General features: G+C 53.5%; 1 protein-coding gene across 2 annotated transcripts in view; it reads right to left on the bottom strand.

Moving 5' to 3' along the window:
* PRKCB (protein kinase C beta) overlaps positions 1-20,859 on the bottom strand; it is a 214,972-nt gene that overhangs the window by 42,887 nt on the left and 151,226 nt on the right. For both annotated transcript variants that reach the window (XM_074322927.2, XM_074322926.2), the window contains exon 9: positions 16,860-17,006. In XM_074322927.2, the coding sequence (XP_074179028.1) occupies positions 16,860-17,006 (147 nt within the window). The remainder of the gene's footprint in view (positions 1-16,859; positions 17,007-20,859) is intronic.

Consider the following 20,859-nt stretch of genomic DNA (forward strand, 5'->3'; position numbering starts at 1 on the left):
ATGACCAAGTGCAGATCCCTCTGGGATACGGGACAAGACCCAGCCAACGCAGAGAGAACAGAAACCCCGGGAACACAAGGATCTTTGCCTGTCTGTTCCCGGGCGTAACCCAAGCCCTGGGACAGAACCTGCACATGGTAGGTGTTCAGTCAATGTCTGGGGAAGGAGGGGATTCCTGAATGGGACCACTTGTCTCCTTATTCGTCCCATCACTGCACTGGGAATACAGTGACCAACAAGCAGGCACACACTCCGACTGCACTCCAGAGAGGAAGGAAGACTTCCGACATTAATGAAGGGGTGATTCATGGGAAATTCCCACACCCGCTGCTGTTGTCCCGGGGCGTCCCTCCATGCAGCTGTGGTCACAAGCAGGGCACATTCATCGGTGTGGCTCACGACACATCATTATTGTCACTGGTTGGGGCTGTGCCAGAGGGAACAGTGACCGGCAGGGACACTTCCCAAGATGCCTCTTAGGAAGAACCTTCTGACTGGGCAGTGGACCCACTTGGCCATAGCTGATTGGTAGATGACTGACCTAAGCCGAGCCAGTCAGGTTGCGTCTCTTTAGACTTTGCAGTTGAGATCCTCCAGTGGTCAGCCCTGGGGCCCTGAACAGAGAATGCACACAGGTCTGCCCCAGCGGTCCATCACAGGCCGGCAAAGAAGAATGAAACAGATGCACGAGGAGTCAGAGGTCAGAGAACAGCAGAGGCCTTGCTCCCCACCCCTGCTTCTCATCTCTCGCTAGAAACCGCCACACCCTCCAATAACGTCACCATTTTCATCTGTATTAGTTTGAATGGATGTCTGTTTCTAAGAGATCCCACAGGATAAAACGATTGCTTGAGAAGCTCAAGTGCTTCATAAAAATAAAACGTTCAGGAAGCCAAACAGGACCAGGACAGGGCACGACCTACAACGAGGCAAATCCCATTCTTTTAAGGAGGGTGTCTCTGGGTCGGAAGCTCTGGGGAACTCGTCCCCAACACAGATTCCAAGCGTCCCCTGCCATTCAGAAGACGCTCTGGGCGGCGGCCTGGGCGGCCGCGTTTTAACAAGTGCCTCCCTTCACCTTGGGTCCAATCACTGCATGTGCTGTTCTCTGAGGTGCTATCAAAACTGATTCATTTAACACGGTCCGGAGGCATCCACAGGTAACACAGGCTCCCTCCAGCTTAATTTTCCTAACACTCTCTCTGCAATTAAAGGGGCTGAGAAGGGCACTTTCCTTTGCTCTGTAATATTCTAACAAGCTTTCCTTTTCTTTGTTTTCATTAAAATACAGTTGACGTACAATATAATAGTCAGTTCAGGTGTACAGCATAGTGATTCAATATTCAATACCTTACGCTGTGGTCACCATGCTAAGTGTGGGACCCACCTGTCACCGTACAGGGTTATTACGATATTATTGACTGTATTCCCTGTGCTGTACTTTATATCCCTGGGACTTATTTTACAGCTGGAAGTTTGTGCCTCTTACTCCCTGTCACCTTTTTCAAAGGCGATGTCGTGTATATACATATATACACAATGGACTATTACTCGGCCATAAAAAGGAAATGAAATCTTGCCATTTGCGACAATATAGAGGGACCTAGAGGTTATTCTGCTGAATGAAATAAGCCAGACAGAGACAGCTTTCCTTTTCAACAGGAACCTCTCTGCCCCTACTTGGAGAGCTTTCCGAGACCTGTCCTCATGTCATACAGGCAGTGATATTCGGGGGGGTGGGGGACTTTGAAACCCATCTACAAACCCCGGCTACTTCACAGTCAAGAGGCAGAGTGCACGCTCCATTCCCTCAACCCTGGGCAGAACTTTGTGATGGCCTCAGCGAACAGAAGACAATGAAAGTGGCCCCGCGCGATTTCTGGGGCAGGAGCCTCTTCTGAGAGCATGTGCAGAGGAGCTGAAACCAAATGAAGAGCTGGGTGTCCAGATGGCACCAGGTGCCCCAGCTCTGGCCACTTCAAGAGGGACCCCGAACCACAACCAATGAGCAAGGACCCCGATTTCCTGACCCACAGAGACTAGGAGAGATGACAGATCATTGCTGTTGCTTCAAACCTCTGAGTTTTGGGGTGATCTGTTATGCAGCAATAGACATGCAAATGCATACAGCCCCCACACACACAAAAATTAATACGCACACTAACGCCACCCAGTATCATCAGGTGTGGCCCCGTCACGGTGGTTTGTTTAATTCCTGGGTCTGATGATACACACTCTTTTCAATCTATTTTTTTTTTTAAGCTTCCAATGAGTGAGGCACCAGAGACGGAACTCTCTGTCCCGCCCCTCGCCTCATCCAGGACCTGGAAAGCTGGCCAAGTCACCCATCCACCCAGTGAGCAAAAACCACGTGCCCGGGATGTGGCAAGCACTGAGCCAGGCCCTGGGGCGCCGAGTGACAGGTCCCTCTCCTGACGAACCTTACACTCCAGCACCAATAGTGACCTATTTCAATTGAGAGTGAACCCCTGCAGCACAAGTGTGGGGTGCTCTGGTTTCAATGGAGGACTTAGCGGGACCCGGTGGTCAGCAGACGACGCGCTGGAGAGGTGATGCTTTTACTAAGACCAGAAGTGTCATAGGACCCGCAAGGTGGCGGTGGGGGGGCACATTCCAGGCAACGGGAGGAGAACGTAGCTCCCTTCGGCTCAAACCACCTGGCTCTGCAAACCTCGGCCCGGATACACTGTAGGAAGTGCACACTCGAGCTCTAGGGCTCAGATGCCCGATTCCAGCTGCCAGCGAGCTGACACTCAGCAAACAAGCGTCTGACGCCGACCCTGAGAAACCCAGCAGGCAGAGCGGCCCTGGCACGGAGGCACAGCTGCTCTTCAAAGGGCAGTCGGAGGTCGGTGTCGGGAGGTAAGGGGGGGTTTGACAAAGACACCCGCCCACTCTCACACTGTGCGCCATCTTGTTTAATTGCCACACAAATGTGTTGTGTAGGCACGACGACTTCCCCACTCTACAGGTGACGAAGCCAGGAAAGTGACAGAAGCTTGCGACGCGTCACTCCAGGAGGAAGCAGCACTTCCTGGGTCACCTGTCTCCTCAGGCTTGCTGCTACGCACTGGTGACGTCCCCATAAACAGGACAGACATGCCTTAAGTGGCGGGAGAAGTCCTTCCTTCCTCCACCTGGGCCCTGGAAGAAACAAGCCGCCGAAAAGTGGCCACAGCACCAGCAGCGGCGGTGGCCGTGGTCTCAAATGTCCCTCTGAGTGGAAATGACCTTTCACTCATCGTCCCACGCCGCTTCTGGAGCTTGCACTTCAGCTCACACCGGCGTGGAGGGGGTGGGCTGTTTGCTCAGCTGTCCCGTCATCTCCAGGGTGAGGACTGCACACAGATGGAAAGGCTGTGTGGAAGCGACGCGCTTATCAAATTCCAAGCCACATCTGTCACCCAAGCGTCTTCTGGGAGAGAGGAGATAAAGAGCAGCACTGCAGGGAGCGCAGATGAAGTCGAGGCAAAGAGCACAGGGATTTCCGGCTGGAAAGTGTGCTCATGACCCGGACGGGTGCAGCCAGCGGGCCCCGTGAGCCTGGCCTCTTGGCTCCTGCCCACGGGTCGGTGTTGGGGACGTGAGGGCACGGGCTTGCGACGGAGAACACCTGGCACGCATCCGAGTTCCTCCACATACTGGCTGCATGACCTTGGGAGAGTCACCTGACTTCTCTGAGCCTTAATTTCCTCTTCTGTAAAACAGGGATGCCCACAGAGCTTCGCTTTCGGAGGTACAGAGGGGACCCTGTGAGTCCAGGTGTCACCGTGCTGGGGAAAGTGGGGAGTGCTTCACTCCGGGAGCTGCAACATTCCCAGGGCTGCTGGAACCAAGAACTGGGACCCGGGTGGTGTGAGGCAACAGGAATGTGTGCTCTCCCGGTTCTGGAGACCCGAAGTCCAAAATCGAGGTATCAGCAGACTTGCTCCCAGAGGCTGTGAGGGAGAGTGGGTTCGGTGCCCACCTCTGGCCCTGGAGGCTGCCAGCGGTGGGGACACCGCCTGTCTTCCCGTGGCATCTTCCCTGTGTCTCCGTATCCATGTCCAAATGTCCTTTTCTTATGAGGACACCAGCCCTTGGATCGGGGCCACCCGAAATCCAGTGTGACCTCATCTTAACTTGATCACACCTGCCAAGACCCTGTTGTCTCCCGATCACGTCGTCCTCCAAGGAACCGGCAGTTAGGACACGAACACACCTTTTGGGGGGACACCGTTCTAGCCCCCACAGTGCTTGCCATCCACTTCACCCTTTCAGGGACCAGCCAAAGGGCTGCTGTGGTCCTTGCCCACCAGCCCCTTTCCCAGTTCCCAACCAGCGGAGGACACAGGCCGTGAGACGAGAGCTGTGTGTCCACTGCTCACTCACGTGGGAGGGCACAGCCGGTCAGGGGCCAAGGGGCCTCTCCATTCTCCCAACTCCAGCAGGCACCGGCCAGAAGTCCAAAGCCCAATCCAGCCGCCCGCAATCCCCTCTGCTACAACGCGTCCGCAAGGTCGGCAGCTCCACATGCAAAGTATGTGCCGTCTCCAGCCTCCCTACTGGTCTACGGTGCCAGGTCTCAACCCCGGCCCCCTGCGGTTGCCTCCTGAGCCCCCTCCCCGCCCCCTGCTTGCTCCCAATGTCCACGCACGCTCTGTTCTGCCTGCAGCGCTCCCCACCCCGTAGACGTGCTCGGTAATTTGCTCTCTTGCCTCGTTCAGCGTGGCTTCCCTGCAGAGGTCCTCCCGGGCCCCCTTCTCTAAAATCCCAGCCCCATCAACGGCTCCCCAACCCCTTCCTCTACTTGGTTTTTCTTCACCGCACTTACCACACCTGGCACTGCGTTTATCTCTCTATTTTCTTCCCTCTCTAGAATGGAAGCTCCATGAGAGCAGCTGTTTTGTGTGACTCGTTTGCTGCCCCAGCCCCAACATCCAGCCCATAGCAGACACGCCATCAATGCTTGTTGCGTGAACGAATGAAAAGACCTGAGGGGGGGAGTAACTGAAAACAGCAACCACCTCGATCTGGCCACTCAGCATCTTCAGCGACTTAGGTCTCAGCACCATTTGATTCACACGTGGCTACGTCCCACCCGTACGTCACCAAGAACTGGAGGGAGTGTTCCAGAGTATAGGACACAAACACGCAGATTTCATGGTGTGTAGATTATACCTGGACACAGCTGGTGAAAAGGGTGATATGGCATTTAGTGCATATATATGAATGTACATATAGTACATATTGTAAATATTGTGTGTGCGTATGTGCTCGTCTGTGCGTGTATCTCTGTGTGTGGGCATCTTTGTGTATCTGTGCGTGTGTCTGTGTGTGTGGTATGTGTGTACGTGTACATCTGCGTGTGCATGAGTGGTATGTGTGTGTGTGTACTCACAGCACCCAGAGGCCAAAGCATACAGATACATGAAACGTGGCAGTAGCTCGTGTTTTCTGTAAGGAAATCATTTTTTGAGGAGAAAAATAAGCTTTCCCTAGAACTTAGGTCGAAAAGAAATAGTTGCATGATGCTCTTAGCAGCATCCCCACAATGGGGTGGGGGGGTGAGGGGGACCAAATCGCTAAGCTTCACGGTGCCGGCAAACTCGCTCACACGGGGACCGGAAAAGGGTCCCTAACTCGATGGTCTCAGATGGTGCATCTAAGAGGGAGAGACAGACAGACAAACGTTTGGGGCTCAGAGGGTCCCCAAACACGAATTTGGGGCAAGAGGATGGGTGAGCTGAGGTCAGCATGGGAGGATAGAGAAGCAAGTTAAAGCCAGGTGTGTCCCCCAAGATGCCTCCTCTTCCTCGTCCACCCCCACACACGAGGGAGATTGTGGACCAGGCGGGTGCCAGACGAGGTACTGACCTAAAGCCAGGCATGTCACCCCCTCTATTGCAGGACCCCACTTCTTTGAGGGTCCCCTGTTCCCTGGGACAGTCTCCTGCTTGGGCTCTGCCCAGTCCCTCTGAAGACCTGCACAGGGCACTTTAGATCAGCTCGACTCTGCCCTTGAGGGCAGACGCGGGGCCTGCCCTCCCCCAGCCTCCCCCGGGCTTGCCTTGCCTGCCTGTCTGCACGGAGCCACTCCATGCTGCACATCAGAATTCCCTGTGGAGGTTTGAGAGGCTGCAGCTCGGCCACAGTCCAGACCAATTAAATCAGAATCTTTCTTCTCAATTTGTGGGGCCTTCCTGTGCCAGGCCCGGCCGGCGCTGGGGGAGAGTGGGGGTGAGCTGGCGAGAGGCCAGCAGGATGGCGCTGTCATCAGGGCCTGGAGCGCTGGGCGGACGCCGTCCATCTGCTCTTCCGAGGGCGTCCACCCACTCAGGAGCAGGGTTCGGAGAGAAACATGGGGGTGGCCGGGTTGCCCGGAGGATGTCACTTCTGCACCCTCGCCTTTGCCACACACAGGCTCCCTGGCAGGCTGTTCCGTGTAAGAATGACACTGTGACATTGACAGAGGCTGACGAACTGGACGTTTATGTCTAATTAGAATCGTAACAGCACAGCGGGGACAAGTCCAACTCTGGAGTCATGAGTTCAAATCCTGAAGTTCAGATTTGTTTCTGTGCTTGCTGTGTGATACTGGTCAAGTCAGGGGCGCCGAGGGGCGGTCACGCTGGCAGCTGCACGCTCTGCAGACAGGACGTGCCTGAGGAATCAGTGACCATCTGTCAACTTGCACAATTCCAAACGGGGGAGGGACTCTCGACCTTGGTTGCAGGACCTCACAGGCTCGTCTTTTCCTGCATGGAGATTCCCCAAAACACTCCTGGCGACGGGGGCAGCGACCAGGAGCGGGCTTAAGCCGCCCAGCCCTCGGTAAGCAGCCACCTGGGATGGGGGGAAAGAGGTCCTGTGACGTGCTGGGGGCCCGACGCAGACAGGAGCTCATCAAGCTGTAGGGCCAGACGGTGACTCGGTGACAGGGCACGCTGAGCGCTTACCACACAGGAAGAGCCCCACACACTGGCTTCATCGCGGCTGGCGGATCCTTCCGGGCTGGAGGTTCTCCCAACTGTCACCTTTCCCCAGATGTGAAGACATCCTAATATGTTCTAGTTTGTCTGGAAGGCCCTCCTTTTCTTCTCCGAAGTGTGTTGTTGCCGTTCCAACTGTGGATCAAATTTTCTAAGCGTACGTATCCACGCATATGTGTGTCCACATTTTAGCTCTGGTGGTGGTCACCCGGGTCGAATAGGGAGGCCGGTGGTTTGGGGAAGTCACATGCGTTCGTGTCCAGCCGCAATCTGGGAATTCGCAGTCTAGAGCTGACTTCTGCCCTCCGATGGCTTGTGCGGGAGAAGTTGCTGGGTAGACCTGCTCCTCGAAGAAGTGCCTCAGGAAAAGCTGAAAAGCGGTGCCGAGGGGAAAAGAAGCTAATGGGGGCTTACAGCGCGGGTCTGGGTAGGGACAGCGTGCGAGCTGACGGGACTAAAGTAAGGGCTACGCACAGCAACTCAGAGGGGACTACCTGGTTATTTCCTGATGTGTTATCTAAGGTTTCCCATATTTAAAATCAAGTCTCTTCATATGGTTCCATACGGTAAGATTCCAACTCTATGAGTGTGGAAAAGGCTAAACCATGGAGACAGTGAAAAGATCAGCGGTGGCCAGGGGGTCAGGGGCGGGGGGGGAGGAGAGACAGACGGCAGAGCACAGAGGACCTTTAGAGCAGTGAGGCGGCTTCCTGTCATTGCACGTCTGTCCAAACCCACAGAACAGGCAACACCAAGCGTGAGCCTCATGGAAACTGTGGGCTCTGGGTTCATCGATGGTCTGCCTGGCCGGGGAGGCATGGACCTGCGTGACAGGTGAACGGTTTTCAGATCAGAGGTCAGGCTGATAGGTGTTACTAAGATTTAAACCTTTGAGAATGTGGCCATGTCACAGCTTGGGTTTAATCAAGTCGAACTCCCGCCCACTAGCAGAGAAAGTGATGGGAGTTCCGAAGGGAGGTGCTTTCAGCCTCTCGGACTCTTGTGGACGTGCTATTGTTAAGCAAATGTCAGTACCCCCGGGAGGAATGACTCACCATGACAGATGGGAGGGAGATGAACAAGGAGATTTAAGCCTGAAAGGCCTCCCCCTATGTAGGAAACAACGCTGTTGAGTTGGATTTTGTAAGAAATGTTTCACTGTTTGGTTGGGTTGTGACAGGAAACGCAAAAGGACTATTTCCAAACACCGGGCTTCATCACTCCTAATTATTGACATGCATCACTCCTAAGCATCGACAGGTATCAATCAGTGTTTGTTGAGCTGAAATCAGCGTTGCAGACCTGGATGTTCAGTGCATGTTCTCTGACTCATATGTTATATGAGACAACACTAGATGGTTAAAATAAAAGCAGATTTAATTGGACTGTGTTTCAGACGGTTCCCGGGAAAACAAACCAATAATTGTTGCCTTTTGTCAAAAGAACATGCGATGGAACATGTAAGGGTCTGCCATCCATGTCAACAGGAGGTGGCCCAAAGGACGCCGGTTTCCCTGTGATCTGAGCTGCCCCGTGGGCACACGCCTCCCTCACTGATGGGGTCACGGGCTTTGAAAGCAGTGGAGGCTGTGTGGCTCCATGGTTGTGCGTTCAGGAGCCAGACGCCCTGGGAGTGAACCTGCTCCAGACATTACCCACCCCTGCAGTGGTTTTCACGTGAGGTCAAATCTCAGTGTGAAACTGACCGCGGTGGTGGTGGGGGCGTTGGAACAAAATAAGGCACATTTAGTCATAGGAACCACCCACATGGGGACGTCCAGAATATTCGCCACGGGCGTTGGACGATGACGACCGACAGGTTTCTGCGACTAGGTCTGTTGTAGAAAAGGTGATGGGTTCTGCTGCTAGCAACCGGGAACTCACCCTCACAGAGCGGTGGATTTCTGGAATAGCGGGAAGATGTGGCTCAGACGGAAGAGCCTCAACAGCACCATAGCTGGACAGCGGCGGGGAACTATCCCGAGACAGTGTCCATGCGAACAGGTGTCGTCTGTCCCTTGGATGGGACCAGAGGTCACTTTGTACTCTTTTCCCCAAAGAGTCAGGCGACGTGTTACAGAACTTAGGCTTAAATGACACGTGTGCCCATGCACCTCTCTTCTTTAGAGAAACTGCCCGCCCCACACCGGCTTTTCCTGTCATGCTTCCCCTTGGGTGACTGGAAAAGCGGCGCCGCCCCTCGGCCACAGCCAGCGGGGCCACAGGGATCCCTGAGCCATCCTGGCCCCTCAGCTTCTCTTCCCTGGGATTTAAAAATTCTAGGATATTCCAGACTTGGGAATTAGACGGAGACGTGAGAAGTGGCATTTGGCTGAGGGAGGCAGTGTTAACGCAGATCCACAGAGACAGACATTAGCAAGAAGCAGGATGACAGATGGGGGGGCGGCAGGATGGAGACAGCGGTCGCTGGGTTCCTGGAAGCTTTCGTGTTCCGTCTTTCCAACAATAACCCCTTCACTCACTCTGGCGGGGCAGTCTGCTTCCACAAGGGTCGAGGGCTGTAAAACTTGAATTGCACATGTTTCGTTTTCCTTGAGGTAATTCATTGTGTTGGGGAAAACGGACGCTTACACTTGTTCTGGCATCTGCTGCCTCCTGAGGAGAGAAGGTAGGGGCTACGGAGATGCCGTCAGTCACTTCACTGAGAAGAGACCTGGAAGAATTCGGAAAACGACAGGGCTCCTAGTCATCCAGGACGATGAGCCGGCAAAACCACACAGCAATCAGAACCGCATATGAAAGGCTGGCGGCTGGGAGGCGGGCACCGAGATCAGGAGGTAACCAAAGCGGGGGCAGGGATCCGAGATCAGACAGCAGCAGTCTCTCCCGGGAAGAGGATGAAGGGAATGGGTGGGTAAGACTGAGCGGTCTGCAAAGGCCGTGATACAGGAGCTCACAGGATGGCTCGGGACGGCAGCGACGGGCTGCACACGGGGACGAGCTCCGGTCCCAGGGTTACATAAGCACATCCGATGTGTGTACTGTGAAGCCGCACCACCGATGAGATGCAAACAAGCACCGCCGCCCACCACGGGCTCCGCTAGTGCTGTGCCTTTCATCTCCTCAGCCACTTTCTTCCTGTCATAAGTCAGTGCTGTGCTGGGTGCCAGCAGAAGACACTGTCACCTGGGGCTGGCAGCTGTGGGTGGCTCTCTTGTGCTGAAACCCAAGCTCACACTACAGCCCAGGTGGCTGTCGGGGAGACAAGCTCAGAGGTTGCTGACAGAAATGCGACAACCACGGCCACCCTCACCAAGCACACGGCACAGCGCCGGGGCTACCACCTTTCCAGGGGCTCATGAGAGCATCTTAATTTTTCTTAAAATCACAAGAAAAGAAACAAAGTTTTAGGTTGGAGAAAATGCTTCAACATAGAACAATGGATTCGTCCTCACACCAGTGTCATCACAAGACATCATTTTTAACTTTTTTCCATAGCGGAGGAAGGACCCCCACATGTCAGTATGCAGCTCTGTGGATTGGGTGTGGGGCCCAATCTTCGTCCCAACTCCTTCCCCTCGTGCCTGCCCTCTGCTGTCATAAGCAGCGACCACACCTGCTCAGATCGGGAGGGTTAGGAGCGAGGCGAGTCCTGATAACCTGGGGGTCAGCGGTGCGGAGGAAGTGGGGGCAGCCAGTCTCAAAAGAGCAGCTTGATTCTCTGGATGTATTCCGTGAATAACGGACAGAGAAGGAAGGGTCAAGATCACAGGAAAGATCTGTAAGGATACAGGACATGTGGAGCGCGCGTCTAAAAGAAAGGATACAGGGGACAGGGAAGATCAAAGACTTTCTGTACCTTCCAGATACGAACAAAAAAATGTCACAAAAGCACTGCGTGTTCTCAGAAACACACCAGTAATTGAAGCACCAAATTGTCATTGGGAGTGTAAGATCTTAAGACAGTTTCCACCCCCCACAAAATGTGGTACCTGCACCATCAGCACTACAAAGACAAAATTTCTTTCCTTTTAATAAATTCTCCTAAAACGTATCAGAGTACATCTATAATGTACTTGGTCTACCAAGCCTGTGTGGTTCCCCGTATATTATTGCTTAGGGCAATGCTGAGAAGAAAAAATGGAAGTCAACTAAATCCATTTAAAGACAACTATTTTCTTTAAAGGAAATAGGAGGTATGTACAGGGCAGAAAATAAACAGGTGCGTGGATCACTAATGTAGAGGAAACTGCTCACCTGGCCGTACAGTGGATTTGGAACGAACGGAGCTGGTTTCAGCACCAAGGAGAACAGCAGGCAGGTCTCTGTCTAAGGGCCACTGTCTAGTGGTTTCCTCAGTGACACTCAGGCACTAATGTCACCAACCTCTTGGACGTTATTCTAGGAAAGTCAAGCACTAGAAGGGGTCTTAGGCTTGGTCTTTGAGCTCTCAGCTTTTGCTATTAGACCCCCTCAAAGGCCTAGGGAGCACGAGACCCGCTGGGACTTTTTGAAGCAGCAATGTAATAACACGTAGGCCCCCCGTTTCTAAGGACTTTCCACTTTTTCCTTTGAATTTCATAAGCTGCTGGCTTCTTCCCACTTGATGTATTCCTGGCTATGCTTCTGGAAACGCAGCACCAACAGCTGGCACAAACACAAGGAGATGTCACCGAGAAGGGCTTCAAGTGTTTGGTTTGCCGGGCGTGATAAATTAGGAGTTCTAAAGGGAAAAGTCAGAGGGTCGTGGGTGTCCCCCAGAAAAATTCCAACCAGAGCCGAAAAGTGGAGAGCGTGGCTGAGACCATGAGCATCCCACCCAAACGGTTTGCCCAGCCTCCCTGGCACTGAGGTGTGGCCATGTGACTCAATTCGCTCTAATAGAGTGTAGGCGGAAGTGATGGGTGTCTCGTCCAAACTGAGACTTTGAAGGAGCAGCTTGTGCCTCCTCCATACTCTGTCCCCCTACGCCCTCTGAATGCACACAACTAGGGATCGGGGTCCCTTTATCACCCTGTGGAGAGCGTGGGCGAGGCCAGGAACACCCATCTTCTACTGTTACATGAACGAAAAGGTGTCTGAGCCCGTGTGCATTGGGGGACCTCTTGGTTACAGCCGCTGAACCCATCCTGACTAGCAAAGAAGCTTAGGTGCCCTGGCCGCCATTCAGGTCAACCGCGCCTGGCTGGGGGTGGGGTCAGCTAGCAGAGACATTCTGAGATTTTAATTTGCGCCCTCCCCTCTTTGCACAGTTTACTTAACTCATCCTTTAGATGTAGCTCAAGAGTCACTTTGTCAAGGACGCTTTCACTGCTTCCAACGAGGGCCACTCCCATGGGCTCTCATGGCACACGTGAAAGTCAGTTACGCTTTACCTCTGTGAGTGTGGTTGTTTGATTAATGTGTATTAAGTATGCATTTTCCAAAACTCATAGGCTGATACACTCATTGGTGTACTTCACTGTATGTACATTTCACCTGAAAAATGATCAAAAACAAATACTGGATTCTGGTTCAACGATATGGATGAAGAGTTTAGGAGTAAAGAGCACCCATGTCTGCAACTTGCTTTGAAATGCATTAAAAAAATGGGTTGGCATGGGGACAGATGTGTGATGAAGCAGAGACAGCCTACTGGAGAGTGTAGAGTCTGGCTGACGGGCATTATGGACGCTCACTGCATAATTCGTTCAACTCTTCTGTAATTCAAACATTTTCATAATAAAATGTTGGGGGGAAAGTTCAATGAGAGTAGGGACCATGAGCACCTTCCATGGAGACACTTAGTCTTTGTCTAGTTTATTGTACATTGTAAGCATAATGTTCTGGGGTTTGCTTCCATTTTCAGTTCATATTATGTCATGGACCTTCTCACATGATGATGGAGAGATGATAGATGAATAGATAGATGACAGACAGCCATGAAAGCGGGCAGAGGGAGACCTCATTCTTTTAAATGCATCGTGGATGCCCCACTATATATTTAACTTCTGACTATTGACGAATACTTGGACTAGCGTCATTTTTTTTCTATTAGCAATCATTTCCCGTGATAGAACTTTTACACAGATGCTGTGGTTGGGTTTGCACTTCCCTGTGTAAGATCTGTGTCCCCCTAAGCAGGCACCTCCCGTCCACCCCCACATGGCCTCTCCCTCCCACACTAACCCCCCCACACTGCCCCCTCCCCACCTGTGCACATAGCAGCCTCTACAGGCAACACTCAAGAGTCCAGGAGAATAAGGCCCCATTCAAGCCCCCAGCATGACTTTGAAAAAGACGTGGCTGATACAAATCACCCCCAGAAGCACATCTGGAGTCTCAGAAGGGAAAGGGTGTCCGCATTAGTTAGGGGTGTGACTACAGCAGCACTGTAGGTTTCTAGGAATGGAGCTGATGACAGGCGGGTTGTATCTGGGCTGTGCCTACACGATCAGGGGCTCGCTCTGGATTTGAACAAGCGGAACAGACAGCCCCCGGCTGCCCAGTTCATACATGGGGAGCGCGATATGAATTCCAGCACCACTCGAGCAACCACAGAGGTTCAATGCCCAGAACGTATGGTGGTTGGCAAAGCTGGCATCAAAGGTTCAAAGAAGAATAAGACCAGAATCGAGGATCGAAGTGGAGAGAGAACTCTTCTGTTGTCAGTGGACAGTGCATCTGCGTGCCTGGGAACAAAAGTTCTGGAGGCATCTATCTCCTCATAAGCCAGACATGCCACCCTCCCACCTGCTTGGCAGAGCGAACCCTCCAAACTGTCCTGTCAAGTTTCTGAAACAGGGCTTCCTTCTTGGGAACTCAGGGGCTTTCACACTTGCTTTGTCCATTTCACTTTCACTTCTGGGTTTCTGAAACAGCAAAGCCCCTTCCTCCCTTAGACCTTTAGCAAAATGCTTGTATCACTTCCGGGTCAGTCCACAGATTCTTACCCCGGCTCTGGGCTGGTTTCAACGAGGCAGCAGGCCTGGGGGAGGGGAGGTGTAAACAGATCACCCCAAAGGTCGGTCCCTCCCACCTTTGCAAGGGGGACAGCAACTACTGGTTAAGGGGACTGACCTCTCTGCCCAACAAGAGCACAAAGAGATAAAAGCAGGCATTCAAATATAAAACCACACTGACTGAAAGCCACGCTGGTGAAACTAGAGTGGCAAAGGATTACTGTGTCTTCTAAAGGGTCACAGTGGTTTTGGCGATCCTCGTTGGCTTTCGTAGCATACTGTTGTTTTCATCTGTGATTTATTCGATGCCACATCCCCAGTCTGGAACCGAGCCCTCAATTATTCCAACAGTTTCCATGGAGACACGTGATCTATTCTCTCTCATTCCCCTCCTGCTCCTCAACGACCCACTCTCCCACCTCTCCTCTGGCCCCCAACCCCAATCCTTTCCTTAAAGCTCCCCCCCTCCAGCTCCCATCCCTCAGTCAAAAACTCTCCAACCTACATTGTTAGGTGCTCAGAAAGTTGCAGAACGATATTCAGAGGATGCTAACTTTCGAGGTAACAGAATTAAAATGCAAATTTACACTTGTTAAATTAGCCTTGCTACAGCTGGAAAAATGCAAATTAAATGAACAAAAGTGTTTACATAGGGAGGGCAGTAGCAGCGAGGGGGCAGGAACAATGTGACCTTGGGTGGAGGAAAGCGCTCTCAATATTTATCCTTTAAACGTAATTTTTATTACAAACCAGGGGAATCTAGTGCTTATTAAAAATGTAATTCTTTCAACTCCCCAGCAGACTCAGAGTATTGGAACCTCTTTATTTCATCCACTTTCTTCTCTGTCATCATGGAACACCCCCCCTTTGGGGTCTAAACCCCTCTCTTCTTCCCAGCATTTTAAATCTCTTGACGTCATCCATTTGTTTTCTATCCCGAGGCCCCCAGACTCCTTTCCCACCTGGGTTCCGACCCTCTTCTTGCGTGGACTCCCTTCCAGCCCAGTCTAGATGCCCCCACTTGTGTGCGTTTACTTGGTAGGCTTCTACCAAGCACCTGCTAGAAGCAGGCCCCGTTGGCTCTGCAGTGGGGCCCCCCAACACCCTGGATTCTTCACTCCCCATTACTGTAATCTCTGATTCCCGGGTCCTCAGCCCCATTAACCATCTCCTTCTCATCTCCACATCCAGGCCGCGCTGAGCACGCTGGGCTGTGGGTCCCTCCACTGCCAACTGCTGACCTGGTGTGTGGGCTGCTCAGCAACCTTCCTGTGTGCTCCCACTCTGTTCCCACTCCAGGCTCGTCGCACCCTGGGTCACCACCTCAGACCCCTTACTCCTCCATCTCAGCACATGACCTGTGACTCACAGAGAAAACCTACGCATTCAGTCTAGTCCTGGGGAGGACAGTGCTGAAGCCGACAGAGAAGGTCCCCACTCTTGTGGAGGTCAGATTTTAGGAGAAGAGGGACAAACCCACCAGCAAACAAGAAAACTGTCCTCTGGTGATGGGGGTTACAAGACAGCTCACTATCATGGAGAATGACCGAGCGGCCCTTTGAGTGGGTGGTCAGGGAGGGCTTCTCGGAAGTGGTGACACCCACATTGAGATGGGAATTACCAGAAGGAGCCAGCCATGCAAAGACCAAAGGGAACCGCCTCACAAAGGGCTTAAGGGAGGAAGGAGCTCATCGTGTTTCCAAAACCCAAGAAGCACCACTGTGGCCCGAGCACCGCGGGTGACAGGGAGAAGGAAGGTAGTCATCAGGTAGAGGACAAAGGTGAGATGATAAAGGGCATTGTACATCCAGGACCCGGTACAGAATTTATTCTAGTTGTGAAGAGACGTCACTGCAGGGTTTTAAGCAGGGGAGTGCCTGGACCTAAGGTAGGACTTTAGAAGTGCCTGTGGCTGCTACGTGAAAGAAATGGTGATGCTAGATCACGAGTGTGGAAGCAGGGGAAGCAGTGAGAAGCTCTGCAGTGGTCCAGGTGGCACATATGGTGCAGACAAGGACTACATTAGCGAAACGGGGAGAAGTCAGACAATTCCTGACATGCTTGGCGAAGAGGCCGGGATTCACCAATTCATTATACACGCTGGGGTCCGGGGAGACACGCGAGGAGAACCAAGGGATAATGCCCAGATTTTTACATAAGCTACAGAGATGTGGAAGAAATGTACGTGCTTTGCACACCCGCGTCCGTGGGATGTGATTTACACTAGACACGTGCGTGGCCCCCAACGGGACTCAAAGGCTCGAGACAGCACCAAACAAGTCAGGAATACTTGTAACACGACATCAACCTCAGGGAAACAGCGTCTCCCGGTAACTGAAAAAGCAGCCGGAACCGCTCTACGAGTCCCAGGGTCGCCCTTCAGCTGCGCTGCTCTGTGAAAGGGACTGTTTCCATTCTTGGCTGCAAGACTGATAATTGCCAACACGCAAATCTGATCGTGTCACTTCTCTGCTGACAAACTTTCAATGGCGTCCCACGGCACTGCGACGTCAACCCAGCCTTCTCCTCACAGCTCCAAGAGCTTTGCACCATGGGGACCTGCCATCTCTGCAACCTCACACCCCACGCCCTCCCCGGCACCTCCTGATGGGCCCTAGAATGGTCCAACAAGCCCTTCCGTAGTACCCCAGGGCCTTTGCACGCGCTGTTCATTCTGCTCGGAACATTCTGTCCTAGTTCTCTGAATGCAGGGCTGGTTCATCCTCCTCCTCCACGTCTCAGTTTACATGTCACCTCCTCCGAGCGCCTGAGTGGGTGCCCTCTTGGCTTGTTGGAGGCACAGCACTCCATCCACTTCCCTCACGTGCCCCATGACGAACTGCAGTGTACATCTATTTGCTTTTCACTCGCCCCCTCCCTGGAATGTGAACCCCCTGCAGACGGCAGCCGTGCCCGCCTCGCGAGCCGTCCCTTCCTGCAGCCCCGCGGCCATGCCAGACCGTACCTTGCCAAAGCTGCCTTTCCCAAGCACCATGAGGAAGTTAAAATCGGTCAGCTTCATCCGGTCTCTGTTCCCATTGTTGTCAGATTTGGATATGGTGTTGGTTGTCTTTTCCTCCGGAGCCTTCGTCCCCTGACCGATCTTGGCTCTCTGGAGGGGGGAAGCACAGAAGCGTCATTAGCCCTTGTAGGAAGACACAGGAACCACTGTGGCTCCTGCAGCGCACGCCCCCCCCCATCCCGGGAGCAGCACGGCCAACCTCCGCTCTCAAGACCAAACCCTGGACGGCATCCTCGGCACCTGCGTTCCTCTCGGCCCCCTTGTGTCTCACCCACCACCCGGATGTCCTTTCTTCCTCCTAGCGGCTTCCGGAATTCATGTCTCTATCTCCACCGACACCACGTGGCATCACCTCTCACCTGGACAACCCACCTCGGTTCCCTCCACCCCGGGCTTCGCACACAGCCAGAGTGAGCTGCTCCTTCCTCCCCCCAATGAGTCACTGCATGCTTAAAACGCTTCAGGGGTGACCCCTCATTTTCAGGACATGAGGACCGCGGGCCTTTCAGTGGCCTCGAGGCCCAGCACCATCAGCCCTGCCCGGCTCTACAGGCTCGTCACGTCTCGGGTCCTTCTTCCCTGCAGCCCAGCTCCGCGCTTACCCCTCCCACCCCGGGGCCTTTGCACGTGCCCCTGCTGCTGTGTGGACGGCGATGCTCTCCCCTCTGCCCAGGTCCCCCCACTGTCACTTCCTCCGATTCCCTGGGTCAGGACGAGGTGTCCCCATTTGCTCCCTTCATCAACTCCCCTTCCCGTGTGTACTGGACGGTAATTGTTGCCTTGCTTCTCTCAGCGCGCCGGCAACTGCGAGGGCACAGCCTATACACCTCATTCTCCACAATCTCCCTGACAACTAACATAGTTTCTGGCTAAATGGATAAATGGATGGATGCGGCCCCACGTTCGTCCTCAGCGCACTGGGGCAGGGGCCCACTGCGGTGGCAGCAAATGCTGTGCAAGGAGCAGGAGAGGCCAGCAGGATCTCGTTACTGGAGTGAGAAAACCGCGGAGTTAAAAGCTCGGGTCAGAATCCTGACTCTGGCCTGGATGAGCTCACGACATCCCTCTGCCGAAACCTTCCTGGGCTGGGCGCTACCCCAGGCACCAGGGAAATGGCGGAGAACGACACACACAAATCTTGGCCCCCACGGAGCTTGCGTCCCAGTGTGAGCGGAAAGACAATACGTTAAGAAACAAGTACCTGAACTGTCCGGCAGTGATAAGGGGCATGGAGAAAATCAGGCCAATGAGGGGCATGGAGGTTGCTGAGCGCTGTTTCATGGCAGGCTCTCAGGGAAGGGCTCTCCGGTCAGAGGGAGGAAGCCCCAGGCGCAGGACGAAGCACGTGCAAAGGCCCGGGGGCAAGAGCGTGTCTGGTGCTTTCAAACTAATGAGTCTGGCTGGGCTCCTGAATGGCTCCTGGGTGGGGGCTGGTCAGCAGACAGACCGAACCAGGAATCAACGCTTGGAACTTGCAGCCCCACCCCCGGGGCTGGCGAATGAGTGAATAATGGATTGTGCCTATATGATGAAGCCTCCATAAAATTCCTTAAACGACAGGGTTCGCAGAGCTTCTGGGGGTGAACACGTCCACGTGCTGGGAGGGAGGTGCACCCCATCTCCATGGGGACAGAAGCTCCTGCACTCGGGACCCTTCTGGGCGTCGCCCTACGTGTCTCTTCACGTAGCTGTTCATCATGTCCTTTGTCATCGCCTTTACTACATAGCAAGCTGGGAAGCAAAGTATTTCCTTGCATTGTGTGAGCCATTACCACAGATTATCAAGTCCATGGAGGGGACCACGGGAACCCGACAGGCAGCCAAGTCGACCGACGTGCGGGTCACCTGGGACCTACCTGACTGGTCTCGAGTGGGGACGGTCCTGTGGGGGGAGCCCCTTCACCTGTGTGGTCTCTGCTGACACTGGGTACATGGTGCCAGCGGTGATTTAAACTGCCGGCCCCAGCTGGTGTCTGCAGAGAAGTGGGGGGGGCTGTGTGGTGCGGAAACAGCCCACACGCTCAGTGAGAGTGACACAAGTGCTCCTTCGTGCAGGACGCAGTCAGTGCCTGCATCTGGCTTCTCTCGCTCATCGCGCACGGCTGAGTCACGTTCACGGTTTCTGTCTATCCATTCTCCTCTTCAGGGGCATTTGCGGTACCTCCAGTTTGGGGCTACGAACCAAGCTGCCTGAACGTGCTTGGTCAAGTTATTCTGTAGTCAGATGAGGTGTGTTGGGAGGTCAGTGCTCCTGGGATCACCAAGTGTAAGTGCCCAGGAACCAACTGTGTGTGTGTGTGTGTGTGGGTAAGAAATGACACGTGAACTGGAGACAGAGATCTGGGGGCTACCGGCCCAGAGGGGGTGGTTAAAACCGTGACATCATCAGGGACAACGCAAATGAGAGAAAAGCCTGGAACGGAAGTTGCACTGTTTTGGGGGCCCCAGAGTTTTGCCCAGGCTGTCTTGACTTAAACATACTCTCTTCCTTCCGCATCCCAGCATCTCCTGCTGTATTACTATGTCTCCTGCCTTCTTAGAACCCCGACTTAGGACCCAGCCCCTTCTCACACCCCACTGGCCCACCTGGGAAGTTCCCTGTAAGCACTACCCCTGGTCCCCGGGCCCCATTTCAGCCCCCCGCCCTGAGGTCCCGCACACCCTGCAGGGGAGTGGGTAAGGAGCTCAGACTCCGCAACTTAATACTATGTTGCTGGGGGGAAACTCGCCCCCGCCCGTCCTTCAAGGAGGAACAAGTGGCCACCAGCTATATCCCTAGTCCTGCAAGTGACTTTCTTTCCTCTGAACCGGGGGCCCGAAGTGCTCTTCCATTTGCTTTGGTGGCTTTCCTCAGAGGTACGTGCTATAGATCTGTAATGTCTGTGAACCCCCAAAGTCTGCATGCTGAAAGCTTCACCCCAGTGCGGTGGTATTGGGGAAGAGGGGCCCTTGGGGGTGTTTGTTAGGTCATAAAGGTGGACCCCTCATGAATGGGATAAGTGCCCTTATAACAGAGACCCCAGAGAGCGCCCTAGGCCCTCTGACCGCTGGGGACACAGGGAGAGGACGGTCGTCCATGAACCAGGAAGCCCTCGCCAGGCACAGAACCTGCATAATTGCGAACTTCCCAGCCTCCAGAATGGTGAGAAAATAAATGCTTGTTGTTTAAACCACCGGGTCTATGGTATGTTTTATAGCCACCTAAACAGAGTAAGACAGAATGTCGCCTCAGCTTCTAGACCCTAGAGCTGATGTCTGATGGCCCTACTGGCCTAGTCTGCACAGTGGTGGGGGTGTTTTAATATTTAAATAAGTTGACAGCCATTGAAAATCAGGAGCTGTCCTATAGAAGCCCAATTCCCAGCTTCTTTTCAAGAAATACGGTAGTCTCCCTTATCCGCGGTTTCACCTCCCAAGTTTTCGGTTACCCGAGGTCAACCGCGGTTCGAAAATATTACATGGAAAACTCCAGAAATCAACAAGTCATTAAGTTTTAAATCGCACACCGTTCTGTGTAGTGAGATGAAATCTCTCGCCGTCCCTCCCAGGACACGAGTCGTCCTCTGTCCAGCGTCCCCACACTGCACACTCCCCGCCCAGTAGTCACGCAGTAACCGTCTTGGTTATCAGATCAACAGTCACGGTATCACAGTGCTGTGTTCAAGTCCCGCTGGTTTCACTTAACGACGGCCCCACAGTGCAAGAGGAGTGATGCTGGCAATTTGCATACGCCAAAGAGAAGCCATAAGGTGTATGTAGGTACAGGAAAGATCAGTATATACAGGGTTTGGTGCTATCCGTGGTTTCAGGCATCCACTGGGGGTCTTCGAATGTCCCCCCACAGGTGAGGGGGACGACTGTACATCTGGTAACACTGAGCCCCACCCAGGAGGGGCCTCTAGGTGGGACATACCTGCCCTAGTTAACCGCAGTCCCCACCATG

The sequence above is a fragment of the Rhinolophus sinicus genome, chromosome 10 (genome assembly GCF_057876585.1).
Source record: "Rhinolophus sinicus isolate RSI-liver-muscle chromosome 10, RSI-T2T, whole genome shotgun sequence".
Taxonomy (NCBI): domain Eukaryota; kingdom Metazoa; phylum Chordata; class Mammalia; order Chiroptera; family Rhinolophidae; genus Rhinolophus; species Rhinolophus sinicus.